This window comes from Eptesicus fuscus, chromosome 21 (assembly GCF_027574615.1).
Source record: "Eptesicus fuscus isolate TK198812 chromosome 21, DD_ASM_mEF_20220401, whole genome shotgun sequence".
Classification (NCBI taxonomy): Eukaryota; Metazoa; Chordata; class Mammalia; order Chiroptera; family Vespertilionidae; genus Eptesicus; species Eptesicus fuscus.
In genome coordinates, this window is record NC_072493.1 from 9,393,355 (window position 1) to 9,417,364 (window position 24,010).

Below are 24,010 nucleotides of genomic sequence, written 5' to 3' on the forward strand. Positions count from 1 at the left end.
CAGGTGTGCTGGGTGCAAGGTTCTGTGTTGGGGCCGCAGCACCGACAGGCTTGGGGCTAAGAAGCAGCTGGATACTGGCCAGCCCTCAGCCAGAGCCCAAGGTGCGTGGCTCACGCTGCTGACTCAGTTCCACTCCCTTCCCCACTCTGTTCCTGGGATTTGGATTTCCATCTGTTACAGCTCATTATAGGTTAAAATTTAAATCAATTTTAAGGATGAGTTTGGAAGCCAGACTTTACCAGCCAGCACCAGCTACACCTCTACTTCCATTCTTTTTTTTTCTTTTTCTTTTTTTTTTACCTCTAACCGCCTTTATTGGGAATGTAGGTGAAACGGACTTCTCGCAGCTCTGGAGTGAAGAGAGGGCTTCTGGCTGCTTGCCTGGGAAGGCTTCTCTCTTGGCCCTGGGTTGAAGGGCTAGCAGAAGTTGTCTACTTGCTCTGTGGAGAGAAGTAAGCTGGGATGTAATCTATTTACACACTTGGCCTTGGGATGCAACAGAAAAGGAAAAAGATTGAGGTTTCAATTCATGGCTTTATTATTGAAAGGCTCTGATGAGTCACAAACTCACCTTCAGGTTCTTTAGAGAAGAAAATTGAGGCCAGAGAGGTGTTGAAAACCATGAGTCCAATCTGACCTTCTAGTTTAAAAGCAAGAACACCTGGCGAGGGACACTTGGCACACCTGGGTGCCACCAGATGAGGGGAAGCTCCTCTCCCCAAGGCTCTACCGAAGGCTGCCTCAGAGTCTGCACCTGTGTCTCCAATGCTTTTTGGTTGGCAGATCCTGTCCATTCAGATCCACCTCTAAGTTCCTTTTAGCTTTAATGCTCTGATTCCTACCATCATTCCCTTAAGCCAGTGGTCAGCAAACTGCGGCTCGCGAGCCACATGCGGCTCTTTGGCCCCTTGAGTGTGGCTCTTCCACAAAATACCACATGCGGGCGCACACGTACAGTGCGATTGAAACTTCGTGGCCCATGTGCAGAAGTTGGTTTTCGGCTCTCAAAAGAAATTTCAATCGTTGTACTGTTGATATTTGGCTCTGTTGACTAATGAGTTTGCCGACCACTGTCTTAGGTGAGAAAATCTTTTCCTAGAGGTACAAAAGCATTTCTGTGACAACAGCCCTGAAGTGCCTCCTGAGACTGGCCTTTAGACTTCTGGGTTTGAGGGAGCAGCAAGGTTGTTGCACTGTCTTTTCAGGGTTCCCCTGCCTGTATCAGTCACGTGCATCTCCTTGAATGCCTATTGGGTGCTTTAGACACGTTGGATATGTCAACAGTTGAGGGTCTTGGGCTGAAATAGGGGACTCATTCTGGGGACCCCAGAGTTTGCTTGCCAGGCCCTGTCCATGGCAGGAAGCTTCCCCCTCAGCTGGGTTGTGTAGAGGAGGCTCAAAAGGCAAGTGTGTATGTGGCAACCTGGTGGTTCAGGGAGCTCCCTCTTCCCTTCAGTAAGGAAGCAGGCTGAGGGGCTAATGTTTGCTCTGGGCCCCTTTAGCCCAGGGAGAGAATTATACTCTGGTGGATGGAGAGGATCTGTTACACAGGATTCTGCTGGTCCTAGGTATCAGAATCTGAGTGGCATCCTCTCACTGGGTGGCTGAAGCACTTATCCTATATAATAAAAGGCTAATATGCAAATCGACCAAACGGCAAATCGACTGAATGGTGGAATGACTGGTTGCTATGATGCACACTGACCACCAAGGGGCAGACGCTCGATGCAGGAGCTGCCCCCTAGTGGTCAGTGAGCTTCCACAGGGAGAGCACCACTTAGCCAAAAGCCGGGCTCACTTAGCCAGAAGCTGGCTAGTGCAGTGGCAGTGGCAAGAGCCTCTCCAGCCTCCGTGGCAGCACTAAGGGGAGCAGGCCTAAGCTGTCAGTCGGACATCCTCCGAGGGCTCCTAGACTGCGAGAGGGTGCAGGCCAGGCTGAGGAACGCCCCCCCTCCCAGTGCATGGATTTCATGCACTGGGCCTCTAGTTTTGTTTCTAATCCCCTTGGTTAAGTCCTAGCTTTGTAGTCATTTTTTCTTTTCTATTATTTTTTGAGAGCAGTTTTAGGTATGTGGCAAAATTGAGCAGGAGGTGCAGAGATTTCTCCTGCTCCCGCACATGCGCAGCCTCTGCCATCAACGTCTCCCACCAGAGTATAATGGAGTGTATCTTTGTTACCCTAGATGAACCTATACATTGTTACTCCCCCAAAGTCCACAGGTTACATTAGGAGTCATGTTTGGTGTTGCACATTCTATGGGTTTGGACAAACGTGTAATGACGTGTGTCCATCATTAAGTATCATACAGAAACTGTTTTTTAAAAATGTCAGCTGTTTAAACTACTTTTTAGGAACTAACTTTGGTTATTGCTTAGCAGGGTTGGGGAAAGTCTGGCTCCCGGGCCCTGTAAGGCCTGCAAGATCATTTGGTCAGGCCCTGCCAAGGTATTAGGGGTGAGTTAATTGTTTGACCAAATAGAGCAGGCTAATTTGTAAGTTGATAATTTTGTATGGCCCTTGAATGATGTTATAAATATCCAATGGCCCTTGGCAGAAAGAAGATTCCCCACCTCTGGCTTAAAGAATTATAGGCAGGCAACACTCAGCCTCCCTGCCCCTTGTCCTGTCTGAAGGCCAGACAGCTGGGTGACATCATGATGCTTTTCTGGCTCTGCGATACCTTTGCTCCCCATAACTCCCTTGCTACCTGGTTGGCTCCAGTGAAATCACCCCACAGGAAGTGAAAGACAACTTTGAAAAAATGTACAATATTCAAAGTATCCAGATATTGTCACTTTCACCAACATGTAGAAAACCTCTTTGTAAAATAAAGTCAAAAAATGCCTTAGTAGACTGTACTGGGACTTTTAATGACACTGAACTTTGGTTTAAGTAAATGGTCCACAGGCTAGAAGCAGGAAGCTATTATTAGTACCAGGTTCTCCCGTCTTTGTTTCCTCCAGAAAATAAATCCTTATTCTAAGTCAAATGGGGGAGCACAGTCAAAAGAGTGTAAGCAGACCACACCCACCACAGAAGAAACGACCAGATGTGCCCTCACCCCGCCTCCCGCTGCCCCCCTGGCGTTGCCTTTCCCGAGTTCTGGCAGGGGCATCGCTGTAAGCAGTGACTTTTCTTGGCCTTTGTTTGGCTGGGGAGGGAGGTTATTTAAGAACTGCTACCAACTAGTGGGTTTCTTCCTTTGCTTTCCCTTCCCCTCCACCCTGAAATGCAAGATCTTCTACTTCTTTCTCTTACTTTACCTTAGTAGCCATTTCTCTCAATTTCCTACAGATTAGAAATAGGAATTCTAGACATGTTCTCAGTTTAACAAAATCCTACCACAATAAAATAGTTTAGCTGCCCTTGGAGTTTGTTATAATGGAGTTTTACTTGTATTGAGCTGGCTGGGGAAAAGCATAAAACTGTTAGGAGGAGGAATGAAATGTGGTGGCCGGGGAGGAAGCAGATGGCGAACTCTCCCCCTCCATTTGGAAAATGCCTCACTTATTTCTCGTCCTTTCTTTTGTACCTCAGGATTCCTTTCCTCTTTAAGGTTTTTAGATTTTTTTTCTTCTTACATTCCAGACAAAGATAGAAAGAATAAAAAAGGAGCTAAGTATCTCTTGTTGGTTTATAAATGAATCCAGGAGCTCGCTTTGGGAATGACAACCCCTAAAAATGGGAAAGAGGCCTATACTTATTAGAATCCAGAGAAAGCAGTGGTGAACACCCTGCTGGGGGCTGGAGGGGCCAGAGATGTCTGCAGGATGCCAGGAGCTCACCGGGACTGCTGTGCGCATGTCTTTATTTTAGGGTTTGGGCCTGGAGATGGAGGTAGGGTGCCGAGGCTCCCTCCCCTGCAGGAAGTGGACAGAACTCAGTAAACATCAGCATATTGCAAAGTAGGCTGGGACCTTGATATGTTCTCGTAGGAGCTGATCCAGGTCAAGAGGGAGGGATGGGGACTCACTGTCCTCTGAGAGACGTGTGGGAATGATGCCCAGGGGAGGGCGCTGGTTCTAGCAATATGAAGAACCGTAGGGAATCGGGAGGAAGCGACAGTCTTGACTTGAGGAGAAATTAATGAGGGGATTCCTCAGGACTGGCCTTGGGCAAGGAAGGCTGCTCGGTTGCAGTGTGATTTTCCTCATGGTGACAGGGCGTCTGTGTGGCAGAAAAGATGGCTGTGCAGGGCACAGGGCGCTCTCGTGTGGCTCCCAGAACACACTGCAGGCGGAAGATGCCTGTTCTGCGGCTCTCTGTCCCCACAATTCCAGCGGGTCAGGGTAGGGGCAGATCTGAGACATGAGCACTGGGTACCAGCAAAGACACTTAAAGGGTGAGAAGAACAAGCCTTGTCTATAGACAGAGAAACAGTGGTCTCTGGTTCTGCCTTGTTTCCTTTTCCCTTTTGAGTTCGCAATCCAGTGATCTCTTGAAAAATAATATCAGGCTGCTATCGTTTTGACCCATGGGACTAAGACAACATCACAGTAAGTGGCAAAAGACGGATGGGGGACATACCTGAGCAGAGCGGAGTCCCGACAAACTTGGTGACATCCCTTCTCTGGCCCAGGCTCTGGGTCGTCCCCCTCCAGTCCAGGGTGCCACACACCTTCCTCTGCGTGGGCTCTGTCTTGCACGAGCTCAGCCCTTTCGCGCAGAACCTCTGGTGCCCGGATTTCAGCTTCTTCTCCTCGATCTCGGTCTTCAGCTTCTTGTTTTCCTGCTGCAGATGGACCATTACATTGTGGAGGTGGCTGGGGAAGGAAAGGGGACAGGTGGGTGTTGGTCTGCGTCAGCTCCTTGGTCCCCCCCAGGAAAGGACAGAGAAAGGCACCCCAGAATGGAGAGCCTTGGACGCCTGGTTCCTTCCAGAGCGAGCCCTCTCAGACGTGCTCTGTGGGAATGCAGCCTCTGTGTGTCCCTGGAAGAGGCCAGGCCTGGGGTTGAGGTGGACTCCAGACCCACTGAGTCATCTCAGCTCTGGCTCTGTTTTCTCAGCTGTTAGACGGGGATAACTGAGTGTGACAAATGGGAGAGATCTGATTGGAAGAGCCGGAGGGCTGTTAGGAACAACTCTGACCATGTGTCTCTCCTGGCCATGCCTCGGAAACACTCTCACTCCGTTCTGATGCCCGAGTCCAAGTTCTTTCACACCCCTTTGCTGACAGGTGGGAAGCACGGGGATCCGGCTCTGTTTGAGAGCTCGGGCGAGTGGCTTATCCCCGTTTTACAATGAGAAAATGGTGGCTGTAATGCAGGTGACGGGGAAGATAACTCTACATATTTCCCGCGGCTTGATCCATGGCAATTATTCACATCAAGGTGGAGGGTAGGGTGACAAGGGCTCAGGGACCAGACTCCCCGGGCTGGAGGGCTGGCTCTGCCCTTACTAGTTGTGAGGCCATGGGCACGTTACTTAGCTTGTGAGTCCCTCTTTCCTCATCCGCCTAAGTTAACACAGGTAAAGCCCTTAGTGCCTCACATGTGTACATAATACATATCAGTGGAGCTATTATTATTATTCGAAGATGGTTTTCCTTCAAAGAGATTAAAGAATGGGTTCCTTATGAAGAGAGGACCAGAGCTTGGCACAATATAAGAAAAAGCCTGAAGTTCTCTGTTACCTTCAGATTCGGACAATTTTTCTTTTCGTTAAACCCTTTCAGAAAATATTTTTACCCTAGTGAAGAATTTCATGTTTTTTTTTTTTTTATTCTAAAGGAAGTCAAATAAGAAATTCATCCTCAACTTCCCCTCTGGGCTTGTGCTTTGCCCTCTTGCTGTCTATAAACCTGGCCAGAGTGGAAGACACCCAGCCCCTTGGAGCTCCTCACGTGGTCGCCGCATTCCACATGCCCCTGGGCCTGCAGGTGGGGTCGCCATGCCCCTGGCTCTCTGCCACTCTGTCTGGCCCACTCCTGTCAGCACTCCCGATGCCTTCACCATTTCGTACTTTCTATCCAAGCCATAGCCTCTCCGTTCCTACCTCCTTATTCCAATGCCCTCTCTTTCCACTCGGGCACCCCTCTCTAGGTCGCAGCCTGGAACGGAGCCTTCTACAAATGGATTGGTTCTAGGTGTGCTGGGATACCTCCGCCCTTGGTGCAGGGTCTGGGGCAGCTGCTGACTGGTCAAAGCAACCCCATCCCAGACCCTTCCCGGTGCCAAACCAGTGCGATCACATTCTGAGTGTTCTCTAGCAGGAGACTGGGAAGCACTGCCCTAGAGCTTGTCTTTCCTTTTACTACTCCCCCTTGGAAATCTCAGTTTTAGACATTCCTATCTTTACCCCCTTCCCGAATTCCAACACTCCTCTCCTGCCACGCTCTGCTGATCCAGCTTTGACCATGAAAGTGAAGCAAGGCCCAGAGGAGGGTAGAGTAACGGGTAGAAGGAACTAGGTCCCCAAATGACCCTGTGGGACAGAGGAACCCCACCAAGCTGGACTTCTCACCTCCTAGAGCTGTTCCTTCTATGTTCTATGTTCCTCCACTTGGAGATCTTTGTTACAGCAGCTTGGCGCCCCCCCTCCCCCCAACTAACACAGTCTGCTTTCTGTGCCCTTTCCCTCTCAGCGTTTCTGACCTCGGAGAATCACAGGAAGTGACAGTGGGAAGGCGCGTGGAGACTATTAACTTCCTTTTATTATTGTTGAGGGAACTATGGCCTCAAGAGGTAACGTGATGTGTCCAAGGTCTCACAGATGTGGACAGGACTTGGGGTCTTTCAAAGTCCCAGGCCTTTCCTGGGGTCTGACCCACGTAGCCAGTGAGAAAGCCAGCCCTGGCTCCTGGCCGATCCTTCTACTTAGGGCCCAAGCCGCAGCCAGGGTGGTGTGGGATGACTTACTCCTTTTCACCAGTCAGCTTGGCAATGTATTTGACCTGTTCACGGAGCTTGTTTCCTAGTTGCTCATTGGCGACCCTGTAATAAAATCCACGAGAAAAGAGTTCCCAGACCCCTGTGAGCAGAGCATGGGCCGGCTACACGGGAGATTGGGTGTTCTCAGCAAGGCTTCTGCGGGGCCCCAGTCCCCAGAGCTGGAGCCTTCCTGGGCCCTGGCAATTAAGAGGACTCTCCATACTCAACTCCTGTGCAGATTCCCTGTGATCCCAGGCGAGTTCAAGGGATCTAGGCAGCGAAGCCGGACCCCAGGCTGGGAAGAGGAAATCTGACCCTCAGTGAAGCACCCATCAGAGCTGCTTCTCTTCTACGTCAGCAGGGCCTTCTGGCTTACCCCCAAGACTTGGGTGTGGGCCGAGATGGGGTCAGCTTCCCAGAAGGGCAGTGTGTGTGTGTGTGTGTGTGTGTGTGTGTGTGTGTGAGTGAGAGAGAGAGGGAGAGAGAGAGGAGAGACTATACTTGGGTACATGTATGGGTCCTCAGTTTAGCCCAGGCCTTGGGACCTGGCCTTATTTCTTCCTTACTCACTTCTGCTCTTTTGCCCATTGCTCCATGTTGGTCATGATCTGATCATTCTCTCGGTGCAGCCTGCAGGTGTCTTTGAGCACAGGCCGCTGGGGCAGGCAACAGGGCTTTGTAGGAGAAGAAAATGAGATGGTAAGGGGTGGGAGCATGGGCCCATCACCTCCCTGCTCCCAAGTCAGGCTTCTTCTCTCTTCCTGGGAGAGGAAACACTGCCTCTGCTGGCCAGAGTTGGAACTGCCACAGCAGGATGCCACCTCCAGCATGCCGGCTGCACCCACACAAAGGTGCCATCTCTGAGCAGCCACCGTTTACTAGTATAGTAGAGACAAAGTGGACTTGTACACTTATTTTCAGGCCAAAGGCATTATTGTTCTAAAAAAACGATCGGTTAAGCCAATTTTTTAATATGGAAAGAAAAAATATCTTGAGGAAGAGATGGCTTCCCGCCCCCCGCCCCCCCCATTGGAGCCAAGGCCCTGTGGCCACCCCAAGATATCCTACGGCTTCCTGCCATGAATTTCACTGCTCAGGGTGCCAGGCATGGGGCACATCCTAAGATCTTAGCTGACTACACTACAGGGAAAAGAAAAGCATCAGAATGGGTTCTGGAGGGAAACTGCCCCGTGGGCTTTCTAAGTCGGGGGGGGGGGGGGGGGAGGGGGGCGGCTGGGGCACCTGACAGGGAGGTGGCACTCTTTCTCCCCTGGAATGGGGCTTTTGTTTGGCTCAGTAGCTCTATCAACAAAGCCACAGGAAGATGGTTAGGTCAACACAGACGCTACAGCACCCAGACCCTGCTTTGTGCTGAATAGAGCAAGTCTTTCCTTGCTCCCAGGCACCTCCACCCCCCACCAAGGGCTGTACGGTAGCCAGGTGGCTGTAGGCAGTGCTGGGAGGAAGTGGGAAGAAGTGACCAGAAGTCGAGGAGCACCTACATCCTTCTCGTCGGCAAGGAGGTTCTCCTTCAGGGTGGCCATTTCTTCCTGGAAGGACCGGAGCTGCTCTTCCTTAGCGGCCAGCATCTTGAGGTCACTCTGGTGCTGCTTCTGCCACTGCAGCACTTGGTTGCTCATCTCCTCCAGCTTCTTGTCGAAGGCGTGTACCTGCTCAGGGCCGCAAAGTGAGGAGGAGACCCCGGCTTGCCCCCGGGCCCCAGAGACCCATGACCAGGCCAGAGGGCCCTTTCTCAGCTTTGTTAGGGGGCATTTTATTGCCAGTGGCCAGCAGAGGGCGCTGCTGCTCTGATCGTTGCCTCCGGGCCTTAAACTCACAGGACCAAACAAGGGGAGGGAACCCATTATGGCTCAGTGCTAAATAGTTGTGGGTGTAAGAGGTGACCTTGGGGACCTGGAACAGGATGGCAGCCTGAGCCCCAGGCTGCTCCTCACCTCTATCTCACTCTCCTGATGGAAGCCTTGAAGTTTTTTTAATTCCATGTTGAGCTTTTTCATCCTCTCCTCATAAGCTATGATTTCCTCTTCCAGCTGAACTTTCCTATCTTGGGCCTGCATCAAGCTTCGGTGCAGGCTCTTGGTCTCTGAGATCGAGTGGTTGAGCTTTAGGTAAAGACAAAGGGGATGAGGTGGCTGTCAGAGCCCTGTGGGCCTCTCTGCCGAGCCCTGAATGGAGAAGGGTTCCAACCCTCCCTGTCCTCTAGCGAGGGCGGCAGACACTGGTCACTTTCCTGCTGTCCCACAGAGGGCGGGAAGTGACGGTAGTTGGTTTCTGCATCCCTACATTCCCTCCTCTGTTACCTCTCTTTTTAGTCCTATGAATGGATCGGTCAGACATGGTCAGCACAGGGATGGGGCATGAATTTACCTGATAACCCAGGTTTTGGAAGGACCTTGCCCTGGGTCACCCCTGGGCAGAAAGATCTGTCAGATTTGGCCTCCCTCCTGCTCCTCCCAGCCCTCCCCAAAACCCTTACTCAGAAGAATTAGGCCTTCTCTGGACAGACATCCCAGCTCGTGCCGGGGTTTGCACGAGCCTCGGGGACAGTCCATAGTGTAGGAAACTGGTTTCTATGCCTCTCCCGCTGCAAGGACATGTCTTTGTCCTAGAGATACAGGGTGTGGCCCACCTTCTCGAGAGCTTGCGTCAGGTCGTCTTGGCAGGCAGCTGACTTCCGGGATAGTTCCTCATAGACTTCTTTACTGACCATGGTCTGCTGAAACTGCTGCTCTTTATGCTTAGCCTTGTCCAGCTGGGTCTGCAGACTCACTAAGGTCTCCTTCTGAGAGGCTACCTTTAGGGAGGGGGAATATCACTGTCAAGGTTCATGGCTATGGAGGCATTCTCTGTGTCCACAGGAAACAGGACGAGCCCTGGGCTCTCCTCTCTCTGCACTCACCCGCAGAGCAGTGTGTGATAATGCCCCCATCTCCACCGCATTGTTGTAAAAGGAAGAGCTGCCATTCCGGGCTCTTCTGCACTCCTCTCCCCACTGTTCCCCTTCTAGTTAGCATGTCCCCCCAAATACAAGGACTCCTGGAGGTTCTGGGCCATGATGTGTCAAGCACATGAAAATCCCTTTCACAGACTCTGCAGCCTTTGATAGAGATCCAATTCTAGGATGGGAGACGTGATATGGTATCTCAGGTGTGTGCGTTATGCCTCACTTTGTTCCTGACACAATTCATTAGACTTACTGCCCCATGAAAATAGGGCTGCACGTGCTTTCTTGTTTGGAGGTTCTAGCAGGGGAGCGCAGCTACTCATATACCCTTGACCGAAGACCGGTCCTCTCCTCTGGGGGGAAGGTAGTCCTCTTCGACTGAGCGCACAGCTTCAGGAGGGACGCACATGGATTGGTGAGGGAGGAGGGGGACACCCGCCTAGCCAGCCAGATCAGCCGAATCAACCCTGGCGATCAATGGGGTGACAGATGTCGCAGCCAGATCGCCCTCACATCCTGCACGTGCTTTCTTCCATCACTTATAGCTCAGGGTATGGCACATAATAGGTGCTCAGTAAATATTAACCTTTTTGGCCTGAGTGAAATATTGCATTGGGCGATGTTTGAAATTAGAGATGCACTGAATACACAGTTCTGGCGGAAGTATATTTAAAAACGAAAGTCTGTGTCTTAAACAGTGTTGAGTATTCGTGCTAGTTAAAAGGAATGGAGATTGGGAGTTAGAGGGCCTATGTTGAGGTCCTGGTTCTGTCATTTACTTCATCTCTCTTAGTCTCAGTTTCTTCTTCTGCAAATCAGGATACTTTCAACTGCTTCATAGAGTTTTTGTGATGACCAAATGGGATGTAAAAGGGCTTTGTAAGGTTATAAATACTACATAGCTGTGAGCTATGATCATGAAGATGCTAAGTAATTAGCCATTTTATTCTGTACTTTAAGTACAGGATCGACATCTAAGTCTGGAAGCAGGAGGGAGACCTCAGAAATTCATGTGCCTGACTTCTGTGTTTTGGTATTCCAGTACACTGCATTCTTATTTGGCCACACACACAGAGAAACACTCTTTTGGGTTTTCTTCAGTAACTGCTCAGTGCTTGAAGTTTATTGTTTTTTCAAGTGGAATTCTGAGTATCTCTGACCTTAGGAACTAGTGAGTGGGAGAAGCGTTAGATTGTATTTTTGCCCCTATATTTATATATCTGGGAGGGGGTGGTGAAGTTAATCCTAAAGATGGAATAATTTGTTCTTCTGCAAATAAAAGTACAGTTTTTGGAGACTTTGGAAAACCATGGAGTCACCTGGGTCTGCACAGTAAACCAGAGGAGTTGCTGGAGAAATTACAATTCACCGTAAGCTCTTGATAATTGGTGGCCGAATTGAGAAATGTCACCATAGAGGTGAGACACTAAAAATAAAGGTGGTAAAAATATCACAGTGATGCTAGACATTGAAATGGAAGCTTTATCTTAAACTTCTCTAACATGAGTGGTTTAGCTCAGGAAAAGATACTAAAAATACTATATATACATACATATATAAAAATTAAAAAATCAAAGAGTTTTAACAAAAAGTTCTCATAAAGATCTACTCTCTCCTTGCCAAAGACATTAGACCTGGATGGTTTTATAGGTGAATTCCACTAAGTCATCCTATATTCCTCACTTTCTGTCAGTCTGGTTGATTCTACTGCCGAAACATATCCAGAATTTGCTGATTTCTGTCTTAACTGACAACACTCTAACTTAGATAGCAATACCCTCCCAACTGGTTTCCTCACTCCCACACTGACCCCTCTCCCCAATCCATTCCCACACATTAGGTGAAGTTATATTTTGAAAACTGAAATCAGATCAAATCATTTCCTCTGCCCCTTGAGGAAATTTCATCAATGTCTATCAAATGTTCTTAGAATAAAACCCAAAATTTCTTAACAGAGGCCACAATGTCTACCCCTACCTATCTTTCTACTCTCATCCTATACTAATATCCTATACTAATATCTTGATTACTGTATTACTGGCCTTACTTCACTTCTTAGAACATTCCAAAGCGTGATGGAAAGAGTGATAGATATACACAGTCAGGACTTATACTTGGAATGCAAGGATGGGCCCAAATTAGGATCACTTTATTAATTTTATTCAGCACATTACAGGGAATATCAGACTGAAACATGAATTCCATTAACATTAAAAGCAAGAAAAGGATGCTACTGTGTTCAACTTTAGGCAGTATCTAATGCAATAAGGCAAGAAAAATGAGTAATATATATTACAAAGGTTTAGAAAATTGTTGCTTGCAAATGATCTAACCATAACTTAGAAAATCCATGAGAAGCAACTGAAAAACTATTACTGCTTATAAGTGAGTTTAATAAGATATCCAAATATAGAATAAATAAAAAATAAATTAGCTTCACTTCAGATGGGAAATTTTAAAATTGAGAATATTGATGGAAGAAAAATACATTTTAGAAAGCAAAACTAAGTCTCTTTCTTTAAAAATAATATTGTTACTGATTTCAGAGAGGAAGGGAGAGGGGGCGAGCGAGAGAGAATCATCGATAAGCTGCCTCCTGCTCACCCCCACTGGGGATCGAGCCCACAACAGGCGCATGTGCCCTGACCGGGAATTGAACCAGTGAACTCTTGGTTCCTGGACTGATGCTCAAACGTTGAGCCACACCTGGCTGGGCAAAACTAAGTCTCTTTCTAATGGCTATTTCAATTGATTCAAAAAGTCTACCATACTTGGGGCATACTTTTAAAAAGTGAAACATGCTTACACATACATAAAAACCCTCTAGCCTCCTGACTCCCACCAAAAGAATTCTGAAATTAGTGCTTTTACTTCCACATTGACATGGCTGTCTTTCTTTTGGCAAATGTAATGGCAGGTCCATATTAATACTTAGGTAGTATCCCTTATTTACAGAGTGGTTCCTCAGGGATTTGAGTGACTCAGAACTCAACTCTGGATCACAGTAAAGGAGAGATTTATATCTCTGGAGGGAAAATCTCCAGAAACATGAGTTTCTATGCTGTCTAATATGGTAGGCACTAGCCACATGAGGCTATTTTCAGTTAAATAAAACTAAAATTAGTTAATATTAAAATTATAAAACCAGTTCCTTAGAGATACTAAGCCATAGTCCAAGCACTCTGTGACCACATTAGGCTAGTGGATGTAGTATTAGACAGCTGTAATTTAGAGTTTAGACAGCTGTAATTTAGAGCTTTTCACCATTGCAAAAAGTTCCATGTGGCAGTGCTGTTCCTACACTTAGAATAGTCATAGTATTTTAAAATTAACTTAAAAAAATATTGTGAAGGAATCAGAGCTGCTGGTCTCTCATTTGTATCCCAAGAGACCACCTATTAAGATGCTCTAACTGTTTCTTGCCCAGAAAGATGGAGTGTATTCAGTTGGGGAAAGTATTGCCATTCAGGATGAAGGGAAAAGAGGTTAGATGTTAGACTCAGATGATTCAGGTTCAAATCCTGGCCCATCCCAGCACTTACTTATTAGTCACTTTATGCCTCAGCCTTTCTTTTTTCTGTAAACCGAGGATCATAGTAATGCATGTCTTGTTGGGAGTAAAGCAGACGGAAGGCATGTAAAGGACCTAAGTCGACAGTCAGTAAGTGATGACTGAACGCAAGCACCGTGCCTCACATATGTTTGGTGCCATTTGCTCCTCTCTGTCACCTTTATCTGTGTAATGAAAAATAACCATCTCCTCTCCCATCCCCTTTTTGTGCTTTGGTATTATTTTTGGAAGTGTTCCCTAGCAAATTGCCCCAAACAATGGATTCACTCAACTCTGGTCTCAAATGCAACAGCGGAGGACTTGATGCCAAAGCCCAGATAGTCTGGGAGGTCCACCAGATGTTTGTAAAGAAGACCTTCCATGCCCTGACCGGTTTGGCTCAGTGGATGGAACGTCGGCCTGCGGACTGAAAGGTCCCAGGTTCGATTCCGGTCAAGGGCATGTACCTTGGTTGCGGGCACATCCCCGGTGGGAGATGTGCAGGAGGCAGCTGATTGATGTTTCTCTCTCATCGATGTTTCTAACTCCCTATCTCTCTCCCTTCCTCTCTGTAAAAAAAATCAATAATAATAATAAAAAAGACCTTCCACATGTGGAAGAAACATTTCTTTGGCTGAGCAACTGGGCACTGAAGGGGCACCCCCTTCAAGGAGGAGAGTGGAGCTGTGGGGCACACAGGATGCCCTGGGCCCAGCAGGTAGTCGCATTTCTCTGGTGGAGGAGAGCTAGGAGCCCATTTCAGGCCAAGGGACACTGGGTCAAAGTTTCTTACTCCCTTGGGGTTTCTGTCTACTCACCTCATTGGTCAGCTCTTGGATGACTTTCTGGGAGGTGCTCTGTTTGCTGAGAGCGGACTCCAGTTGTGTAGAACATTGATTACTCTGTGCTTTGATATTCTCATTTTCCTCCTCCAACTTCCGTAAAGTCTCCTTTGACTGTTCCCCAATTAAAGAACAAGCCCAGAAAAGAGGTGTTACCCTCAGACTCCTATAGAACCCCACTCTTCCTTTCCTTACCCACAGCTCCATTCTGCGCTCTGTGGTATCTCAGGCCTTCTCTCTCCTCTTCACTTGCCTTTCCCACCCTCCCTCCCTCCTCCCTGAGGTCTGAGCACCCACAGCCTCCGTTTTGTTTCGAGTCTTCCAAGATTCTCCTTCTTACCATCTTTTCTTTTTTTTTTAATTCTTGTCGGAGTGTCTCAATCTCTACCTCCACCAACGTTTCCTGTTCTTTACTTTTTTTCAGTTGTTCCCGTTTCTCCTCTAGTAACCTTGTTACTTCCTTAAGCTCCTCTTCTAGAGTGGTTTTGGTGCTGGTTAGCTCTCTGTGCTGAGAAAATAAAAACTGAACTGAAAGACAGTTTTAGAATGCATATTTTTGGAAAAGCACACAAACAAACCCAGACAATTGTACACAGGGAATGGCTGAAATAAATATGAGGACAACTTCTTGGTTATTTAGCATGTAAAAGTTTCCTCTGATATTCAGCAACATTTTACATTTTTTCAAGTAGATATAACAACTTATTTTATTTATAGAACCAGCTCCCACAGTATCAACCTTCTCTCCCAATTACCAGCTCTTTCCACATAAAACCTCTGCGAATAAAGTTTAAAAAGATCTGAGAAAAGCGCAGAAAGAATAATTCAGAGATCAAAGGTTTTAACTTAACTGACAAGGATAGCTTTTGAATCCTAGAAAAACAACAACACATTGTCCTTTGACTATTTATTTATCCTCACCCGAGGATATTTTTCCATTGCTTTTAGATAGAGTGGAAGGGAGGGAGAGAGAGAGGGAGGGAGGGAGAGGGAGAGAAGAGAGAGAGAGAGAGAGAGAGAGAGAGAGAGAGAGAGAGAGAGAGAGAGATGAGAGAGACACATCAATTGGTTGCATCCTGTATACACCTGACCAGGGCCGGGAACAAACCTGCAACCCAGGTAGGTGCCCTTGACCAGAAATCGAACCTGAGGCCCTTTGTTGTGCAGGCTGGTGCTCTAACCCCTGAGTAACACCAGCTAGGGCTGTCCTTTGACCATTTTTAAGCCTAGCACTTGAAAATACTTGTTATTGGTCATGGGAACTGGAGCTGACTAGCTGGCTTAGCATTCTAACACAAATTCCAGACAATTCGTTCGCCATGGATTGCTGGTGGCATCTTCCCAAATAAAGACCCATCTATTTAATGTTAAACAGAGCAAATGCCTGAGCTGGCTGGCAGCCTACTTGTCCTTCATACCTGGTGCTGTAGGGTTTTGATACGCTCTAGATGTTCATTTAGCTTCATTTCCTGCTCAGTCACTGTCTTCTGAAACTGCCTCTTTTCCTTCTCTGAAATTTCAAGCTTCCTCAGGGTCTCAGAGAGTTCCGATGTCAGCTCCTCTATCCGTTTCCTAAAGCAAAATGGCAGGAAGTAGGAGGACGGGCTGTGGCCTGTGTGGATGGACCGTGAGCTGGCTAGCCCACTCCTGGGCAGTGGCCCGTTGTGTCCTGGCTGGCTCACTAGGGACAGAGCCTCTCTCCGGAGGTAAACCTGTGGTACCTGTTGGGTGCAAGTTCCTCCCCAGCCGCCAGGGAATCCTTCTGCAGCTTCTGGAGCTCTCGCTGCAGCTCCTGGATGGTGTCGGCCTTCTGCTTCTCCAGGAGAACGCAGTTCTGCAGTTTCCTCTGGGAATCCTCCAGGCTCGTCTTTGCCAGAGCGGCCTCCTCTTTGTACTGGGCTGCTTGCTGAGCTGCAAGGACAGGAGACAAGCCAGGGGCATGTCCTCGTGAGAAGGAAGGATGTGTGGAGATCAGACTCTCAAATCAGACCAGTTAAACAGTCCGTTCCTTCATGACCTGCTTCAATTTCCCATCTGTCCTCATTTCTCTCCATTTCGTTATCGCTCTTAAGGAGCGTTGTTAAATCATATGTCTTCAACTACCCTTCAGCTGTGGTCTCCTTCTTCACTAAAATGAAACGAATTGATAGGCATGGCTCAGTGCATCTTATGCACCTCATCCTGCCCTTGGGCACACGCCCTGACCCTCTAAGAGCTTAGAATCTAGTGAGGAGCCATAGCTGCCCCTCTCGATAAGGGCGCGCTGTAATGTTACACTTGCAATGGCTGTTAGCTCAGGAAGCACGTCAATGTGAGGACCGTTGGAGGTGGACTTACAGAGGAACAGAGGCAGGATTGCACCTTAGAAGAAGGAAATTCCAGGTGAGAGGAATGTTAGCGTAAATGCTTGGTGAAGGGGAGGGGAAGGCCTGAGGGGGGAGGATGGGCAGAGACTGGTGTGATTGGAAAGGAAACTGGGTAGGAGTTCTGGGACACAGAGCTGAGGAAGTGCATGAACTAGAGGGGGATTTGGAGGACTTTGAGAGAAAGTTTAGACTTGATTTTTGGGTTCTTGAGCAGGAACCGGACATGAAGGAAAGAGTTGCTTTAGGAACACTGTGATGGAGTAGAATGGAGAACGATTTCCTGCACTATCCTTTAGCCCACGTCCTTGCCTTCACTGGGCACGAAGCTGCTTACTGGAGTTTCTCTATGCCAAATATATCCCCATAGCCAACAGTTTCTACTATAATTTCTACTTTAAACATCAGTCTCCTCTTCATTTTTCAGCCTAGGACACTGGAGGAAAGGTGGTGTCACTATGGAAATAATTATACACCTTGTAAGAAGGGAGAAAAATATTTTAAGGGGAGAGAATAGGTTGGGGAATGCTGAGTTAGAGGGGAAGGTGAGTTGCCCAGGGGGAGCTAGTCTCTAAAAATAAGACTGGCCACTGGTGAGAAATCAGGCCTGTGCCTAGGTTTTGGAGTCATCTGCAGGGCAATGCAGCTCCAAGGAGGAGAGGCGTTCACTAAAGAACAAGTGTAGAGGGAAATGAGGAGAGGAAGAGGGCAGAGGGCAGAGTCTTAGGGATGAATGATTCTGAGCAGGGGTCGGGGGAGGGAACAATTATGAGGTTTGTGGGACCTGTTGTGTCTCCAAAGCTAAGAAACACTTGTTGAGGTAGGCTGGCCAACAGCACAGACACACAGAGTCAAAGGAGGGCGAGGAAGCCCGGCTTTGGACCTTTTACTTTCCCCCAATTTCTATGTCACATAACACAAAATTTACCCTTTTAAAGTGTCTAGTCCAGTGGTTTCTGGCATCCTCACAAAGGTGAGCAACCATCCTCAATATCTAATTCTAGAACATTTTCATTACCCTATAGAAAACCCTATGTCCCAAGCAAGAAGCTACTGGTGACCTCTGAGAAAGCAGTGGAACAAGGACACAGAAGAGAATTTTTGGAGGCCCCCCCCTCCCAAAAAAAGGGGAGAAAGAGTAAAAAAACTAGGGAAGGAGCCCTGGCCGGTTTTGCTCAGTGGTTGGAACATTGGCCTGTGAACCAAAGGGTCATGGGTTCAATTCCCAGTCACGGGCACATACCTCAGTTGTGGGTTTGATTCCCGGCCCTGGTCAGGGTGTGTGATGGAGGCAGCCAGTCAATGTGCCTCTCTCACATTGATGTTTCGCTCTCTCTCTCTCTCTCTCTCTCCCTCCTCCCTGCCTCTCTTTCAAAAATCAATGGAAAAACATCCTCAGGTGAGGATTAAAAACAAAAACAGGAAAGGAAGAGATGAATTGTGGGACAAAGGATCTGGAGAAGATGGAGAGGAATGTGGTGCAAAGAAACTAAGTACAGAGCCTGCCCTCCCTGGCAGAGAAAGGAGAGGGTCTTTATCTGAACTGCTGAGGAAACAGCAGGCAGTTCACTTGCCCAAACTGATCACCTGCTGTGTGGTGAAGGTTCCAGAGAGAAGGTGAGGTTGGAGGTGAATGAAGTAACTGCTGAGATGTGAGATGAGATCAAAGGAAGACTTGAAGTGAGAAAGTAGGGAGGCAGAGGGGGATGGCCATTTAGAGAGAGAAAGGGGCTCTAGCTCCATGTGTTGGGAGTGTGGTGGGTAGCGCTTGCTGGGGCCTCACCAGCCATCCTCTGCTGCTGCTGGGCATTTTCAAGGAAGTCCTTCAGCTTCTCCACCTCGGCTTGCAGGGCCCCACACTCCACCTGGCATGTGTTCTGCTTCATCTCCCGGAGGGTCATTTCCAGTTCTGTCGTCATCAGCTGCTGCTTCTCAAACTCCATCTCTTTTTTCAGGAGGGTTGTCTGAACCTGTGTCAGTTCCTTCTCTAGCTCGTGCAGCATTTCATCTTTCTCTTGGATGAGCTGAGGAAAGCAACGTGTGAATGCTAATGAAGGCCTGACAGTGGCAGGACAAAGTCAACCAGAGACTGTTTGGAGCCCTCTTACAGCCACCATCTTCTCATGCCTGGATATTGCAATAGCCTCCTACCTTAGCTCCCTGCCACCCCTCACTGCAGCAACCAGAGGGGGGTGGGTGGCTCTAAAAATGCAAGTCAGATCTTGTATACCTCTGATCAAAACCATCCACTGGCTCCATCTCACTTAGAAAAAGGCCTCCCAGGATGCTATGCTCTTGACCTGGTCCTTGGCTACTAGGTTGACCTCACCTCTTGCCACCCCCACCTTAATTGCAAGAGGTGGTTTCCTAGAGCACGCCAAGGGGACTCCCACTTGAGAGCTTTTGCACTTGCTATTCTCTCAAGACCTTTGCCTGCGTGGCTCCCTCACTTCATTCAACTCTCTTCCCAAATGTCACCTTGTCAGAGGGGCCTTCCCTGACCACCCTGAATAAAACAGCCACCAAGCTATTTTAGGAATTTATCAGTATCTGACATACTAATTCTGTTATTTGTTTATTGTCTGTCTTTCCACACTAGAATGTAAGCTCCATGAGAGTAAGGATGTTTTATTACAGTCTTTTTAAAAATTATTGTTAAAAGTTAAATTTATTGGGGTGACATTGGTTAATAAAATTTTATAGGTTTTATAAGTACAATTATATAATATTTTTAGTGCCTAGAACAGTGCTTGGCACATCTTAGGAGCTCAAAAATATTTGTTGGATAAATATATGAATGACTCAAAGTTTCCCCCCACGCCCACCAGATGCCTTGCTTCTTGCTGTCATCTGTCCACATGCCTCTATTTTGACTGATGGATCACCTCTGTGCCTTGAAATTGGAGGTGTGGATGACCAGTCAGTCAACTAGTTGGATTATTTCTACTCGCTCTGATCAAGTTTAGAGCTGGATAGTATTGACTACAGAAGCTTTTGTCCTTGGTTTCATTCCTAAGCTTCTCCAGGGCCTTGATTTATGTTGGCAACTACAGATCCTTTAGGGCGGAGCTCCCTTAATATTTTCAAACTGCCTGATTTGCATATGCTAAGGTATTTGTCATTTTTAAAAATTGAAATTCACTCTATAGTCTTAATTAGGCTACACATTATTTTATACTATTTCTTTCCACTATCAAGCATGAACAAAAGCATAAAGGAACAATGCCAAGTGTGTCCCTAACTATCTGCCCTGCAGGACTGGGGACAAATCTCTTTCTTACAGAGGCAACATCTCTATTAAGGTAATGCTATTTTATTTATTTATTTATTATGTGCTATGGGAAGTACTGAAGAAGTCCTCAGAATCGTCTCTGGGCCCGAAGAGACAATGGTACACATGGTACATGTGTTGATGCTCCCCAAGCATTCACAGTGGGTGCAGAATTGCCGAACGTGCTCTATCTGGCCAAGGCCTGGCCTCGCACCCGCCCTATTGCTAGTTCCGACTAGAGAGCTCCTCGCCTCACCGTGTCTTTCTTCAAGCTGAGTTTTTGGGCCTCGGTGAACTGCGTCTGCAGCTCCTGCAGCCGAAGCTGCAGGATGATGACCTCCTTGTCTTTCCTCTCCATGTGGGCAGATGCCTCCTCCCGCTGCCCGTGCAGGTCCAGCTCCAACTTCATCATTTCTACAGTGGGGCCAGACAGGGGGCTTCTGACTTAGAGGCGGCTGCCGCCTTCCTTCTGGGCCCCGCCCTTTGGCCACAGCCCACCAGCCCACGGTGTACCCTTCATGATGTCTTTCTTTTGTTCTGACACGGTCTCGAGCTCCATGCGCAGGTCCTTCACGAGGTTCTGGTACTCTTCCACGTGCAGGCACTGGCTGTCTTTCTGCTCCTGCAAGTGCTTCAGTATCTGGAAAGATGGAAAAGAGCAGGGCAGGGTCAGAACATGGGGGAAGAATGCTTTCTAAAATCCCGAATGTCCAGAACAGGCAAATCCGGAGGGTAGGAAGCAGAGTAGTGGTTGCCAGGGGTTGGGGGAGGGGTGGATGATGGGGAGTGGCTCTTCATGGATACCAGTTTCTTTCTGGATTGATGAAAATGTGCTGGAATTAGTGGTGATGTGGCCCTACTCTGTGAATATACTATATGACACTGATTAGACACTATAAATGGTGAATTTTATGGTCTGTTAATTACATATCCACTTAAAAATATAATAAAAAAAGGATATGGCAGACTTCTCACACTCACATTGAATGTGTACAAAGGAAGCCAATTCTTCCTCCCTATAACAATCAGTGTCATTGATGGAGCATGTACCATGTGCCAGGCACTGTCCCAGGTACTGCAAACAACACAGGCACAAATCCTTACCCCCATGGAGCTGACTGTCTGGGGGGATGAGCATAATAAGTAGTGACTTATAGAAAACAGAAATTGGTAAGTGCTATGGAAGAAGAAATAGAACAACAAAGGGGAATGGAGGTAATGGGGCAGAGACAGGTATGTGGGGTTGCAATATTAAATAGGATGGGTTGGTTGGCCTCACTGTGCAGTGACTTGCTGGAGGTAAGAATGTGAGCATGTTGTAGGTATCTGAGGGAAGAGCTTTGTAGCCAGTGACAAGACCCCGGAGAAGGAACATGGAAGAGGCCATGTGGTTACAGTGGAGTGAGTGATGGGGAAAGTGGCAGGAGATAAGGTGAGGGAGTTAAGGGGCAGTCACATCACATGGGACTGTAGTCCCTTGGCAGGGACATTGGCTTTTATCCTGAAGGAGAGGGAGATGGGCTGTAACCAAGAGAAGGCAGGGACATATACACTTGGCAGAGGAGGAGCAATGAGATGTCTGGGCATCAACGGAGGTGGGAAGAGATAGTCATGTGACTTCAGAGTTGACAGTGAGGGAGGCCTGCAGCAGGAAGGCAGGGGACAGCTGGAGAAATACAGGCCAGTCACCACATGACTCAGGTGGGCACTGCAGGGACTCCAAAGCCCAGCCTATGTCAGGCCGGTGGAGGGCGAGAGGACTGCTGGCATTAACTGAGATGTGGATGGTTCGCTTCCCAATAGAATATCCAGGCAACACGAAGGCTTTGGATAGGATATATAAAATGGTGGGGGAAGGTATATCCTGTTTCTTGGGAAAGTCTGTATTATTTAAAAAAAAAAAGAAATGTTAAAAGAGGAATTAGTGTCTAGTGGATACAGAATTTCAGTTTTGCAAGATGAAAAAGTCCTAGAGATTGGTTGCACACCAATGTGAACATACTTAACATGGATGAACTGTACACTTCAAAGTGGCTAAGATGGAACATTTAATGTCATGTGTTTTTTAACTCTATAAAAAATGAAGAGTAAGGGAGAAATGAAGACACTTTTCAGACAAAAATAAAAAAAAAAGAGTTCTATCCTTGCTGCAGGTCAGGATGTGAATAACATGGAACTGACCTTTAAAATAAATATTGACAGATGTCCAATGAGGAAACTCCAAAGTTCAATACTGATCCCTCATTCACTCAAACTTTCTGGGATCAAAAAGTCCTGGAAAGAGGAGTCCCTGCTCCCCAACTGGGGACCCCTTGGAGAACTTATATATGTGTCATCTACTCTCTCTGCCACCCTCGCTGTCCCTATTTCAGCCTCAGCAGGCTGCCCTTCTTGTACCACAAGTTCAGGCATGACTCACCTAGGAGGAGACCTGACTTAGTTTTGACTATTGGTTGGTCAAATCTTGCTATTTGTTTACATGGTTTAAATGCTTATTCATTATGAGAATCAACTTTTGAGATGCCTTTGAGTATCTAAAATATCAGGTTTTCAAAAAGAGAGTGAATTTGAATTAATAATCTTCCCTAAATTTGCTACTTTTCAACTCCAACCAGACGCTAGAATGCTGGAATGGTCCTTATGAATCTGGCAAGCCAACAGGACTCTCTATCTGGTTTAGGTGGACTGATGGAAGTACATTAAGAGAGAGGTGCAATTCCAAAATCCAATCCCAAAATCTAATGCTGGCAGACACACTCACTAGTGCATGGCAGTATCCATGTGGCAGGGCCAACCAAGGTCACACAAATACAAAATAAAATATAATGTAATATAAAAATTAAAAATAGGCAGGAAAACTCAGAATCAAACCCCAATTGACAGGATTCACCCGGCACAAATAAGCAAAAGTTGTCCCACCTTTTTGATGTCTTCACAATCCTCCGAGGAGCTAGGAGGATGTCGGTGGGTGGCTGTATAAGAAGCAAAGTCTGCTTGTAATTTTATCAACGCCTCCTCACGCTCCAGAACCTGCAAATGAGCCCAAGTAGGTTAGGCTGCATGATCAATGTATCGTGTTTATACTAGTACTGTTTTAGCAGGGTGTTCCTTTTAATAGCCTAAGTTTCTTGTAACATTATATAATTCATTACACACTTCCTGTGGGGTTGATCTGGGGCAGGAATTATGTTCTCAATCTTACATCAAGGTTCACTAAGGCATAGACAGTGATTTGTCTTGAGTTTGTCAGTGGACACATTTTGGACTCTCTCCTGAACCTGTGTGGTCCAGTTTGTTAGGCAGATGAAGGTTCTTTGGAGGCTGTGAATTAGGAAAGATGCACTTAATCTATCAGAAGATGGGATTCAAAGTTCAAGAATTAAAGAAGGAAAAATTTTTAATGGAATGGGCAAATGTGTATGTACTTTTTAAAAATAAAAAACATGAAATTTTTGTTCCCTTATATACTGGAAATTGACAATACTTCTATATCATGATCAAAGACACTGATAAACAAAAGTGGAACCATACATAAGATTTGCAACTTATTCTTCACAATTTATCACAAGCATCCTTCTATATAGCCCTTACAGATCTGCTTAATCCATTTTCTTGGTTGCACTGTATTCTCTAATGTGGATATCTCTTTAATCATTATTGATGAGCACTTAAGTTGTGTGAAAGATTTTATGACTCCTTACAATCTTGAACTTAGTGTGAGTGGGGAGAATGCATACTAGGGAGAATATGAATAAAAACTTGCAGAGGCAAGTTTATTTAAGACATTTGAGGAGTCTTGGTGAAAGAGATTACTTTAGGTGACTCTCTCTCTCTCCCTCCCTCCTTTCTTTTCTCTTGGCTTTGTTTTGGGTCTCAGAAAAGTGTTCTAGAAGAAGGCACTTACCAAAGCATTACTGCAGGCTAGCTTATTTCGAAGTTCCTGGATTAGATCATCCTGTTCAGAGACCTTTTGCCAGACTTCAGAGAGTCGTTTCAGGGTCTCCTGATGTTCTTGAATCATGCAGGGAGAAGTGTATATACGCACCTTTGAATGATCGCCCTTGTTCTCAGGTTCCTAGGATGTTTAAAAATAAGGGGTGGTTTTGTTCATAATTTTTGAGTTAAGAATGCTGTGAGCATGAAAAAAA

The 24,010-nt window shown here is 47.0% G+C and overlaps 1 protein-coding gene across 1 annotated transcript in view; it reads right to left on the minus strand.

Moving 5' to 3' along the window:
• Positions 1-164: 164 nt before the first annotated feature.
• PMFBP1 (polyamine modulated factor 1 binding protein 1) overlaps positions 165-24,010 on the minus strand; it is a 49,431-nt gene continuing 25,585 nt past the window's right edge. The window contains exons 6-21 of the mRNA XM_028143259.2: positions 23,767-23,937; positions 22,782-22,892; positions 20,376-20,502; positions 20,119-20,276; positions 18,375-18,615; positions 15,950-16,139; positions 15,647-15,800; positions 14,569-14,736; positions 14,205-14,342; positions 9,522-9,686; positions 8,827-8,994; positions 8,374-8,541; positions 7,442-7,545; positions 6,860-6,934; positions 4,529-4,764; positions 165-440 (exon numbers count right to left, since the gene is read on the minus strand). Of these exons, the coding sequence (XP_027999060.1) occupies positions 418-440; positions 4,529-4,764; positions 6,860-6,934; positions 7,442-7,545; positions 8,374-8,541; positions 8,827-8,994; positions 9,522-9,686; positions 14,205-14,342; positions 14,569-14,736; positions 15,647-15,800; positions 15,950-16,139; positions 18,375-18,615; positions 20,119-20,276; positions 20,376-20,502; positions 22,782-22,892; positions 23,767-23,937 (2,397 nt within the window). The 3' untranslated portion in view covers positions 165-417. The remainder of the gene's footprint in view (positions 441-4,528; positions 4,765-6,859; positions 6,935-7,441; positions 7,546-8,373; positions 8,542-8,826; positions 8,995-9,521; positions 9,687-14,204; positions 14,343-14,568; positions 14,737-15,646; positions 15,801-15,949; positions 16,140-18,374; positions 18,616-20,118; positions 20,277-20,375; positions 20,503-22,781; positions 22,893-23,766; positions 23,938-24,010) is intronic.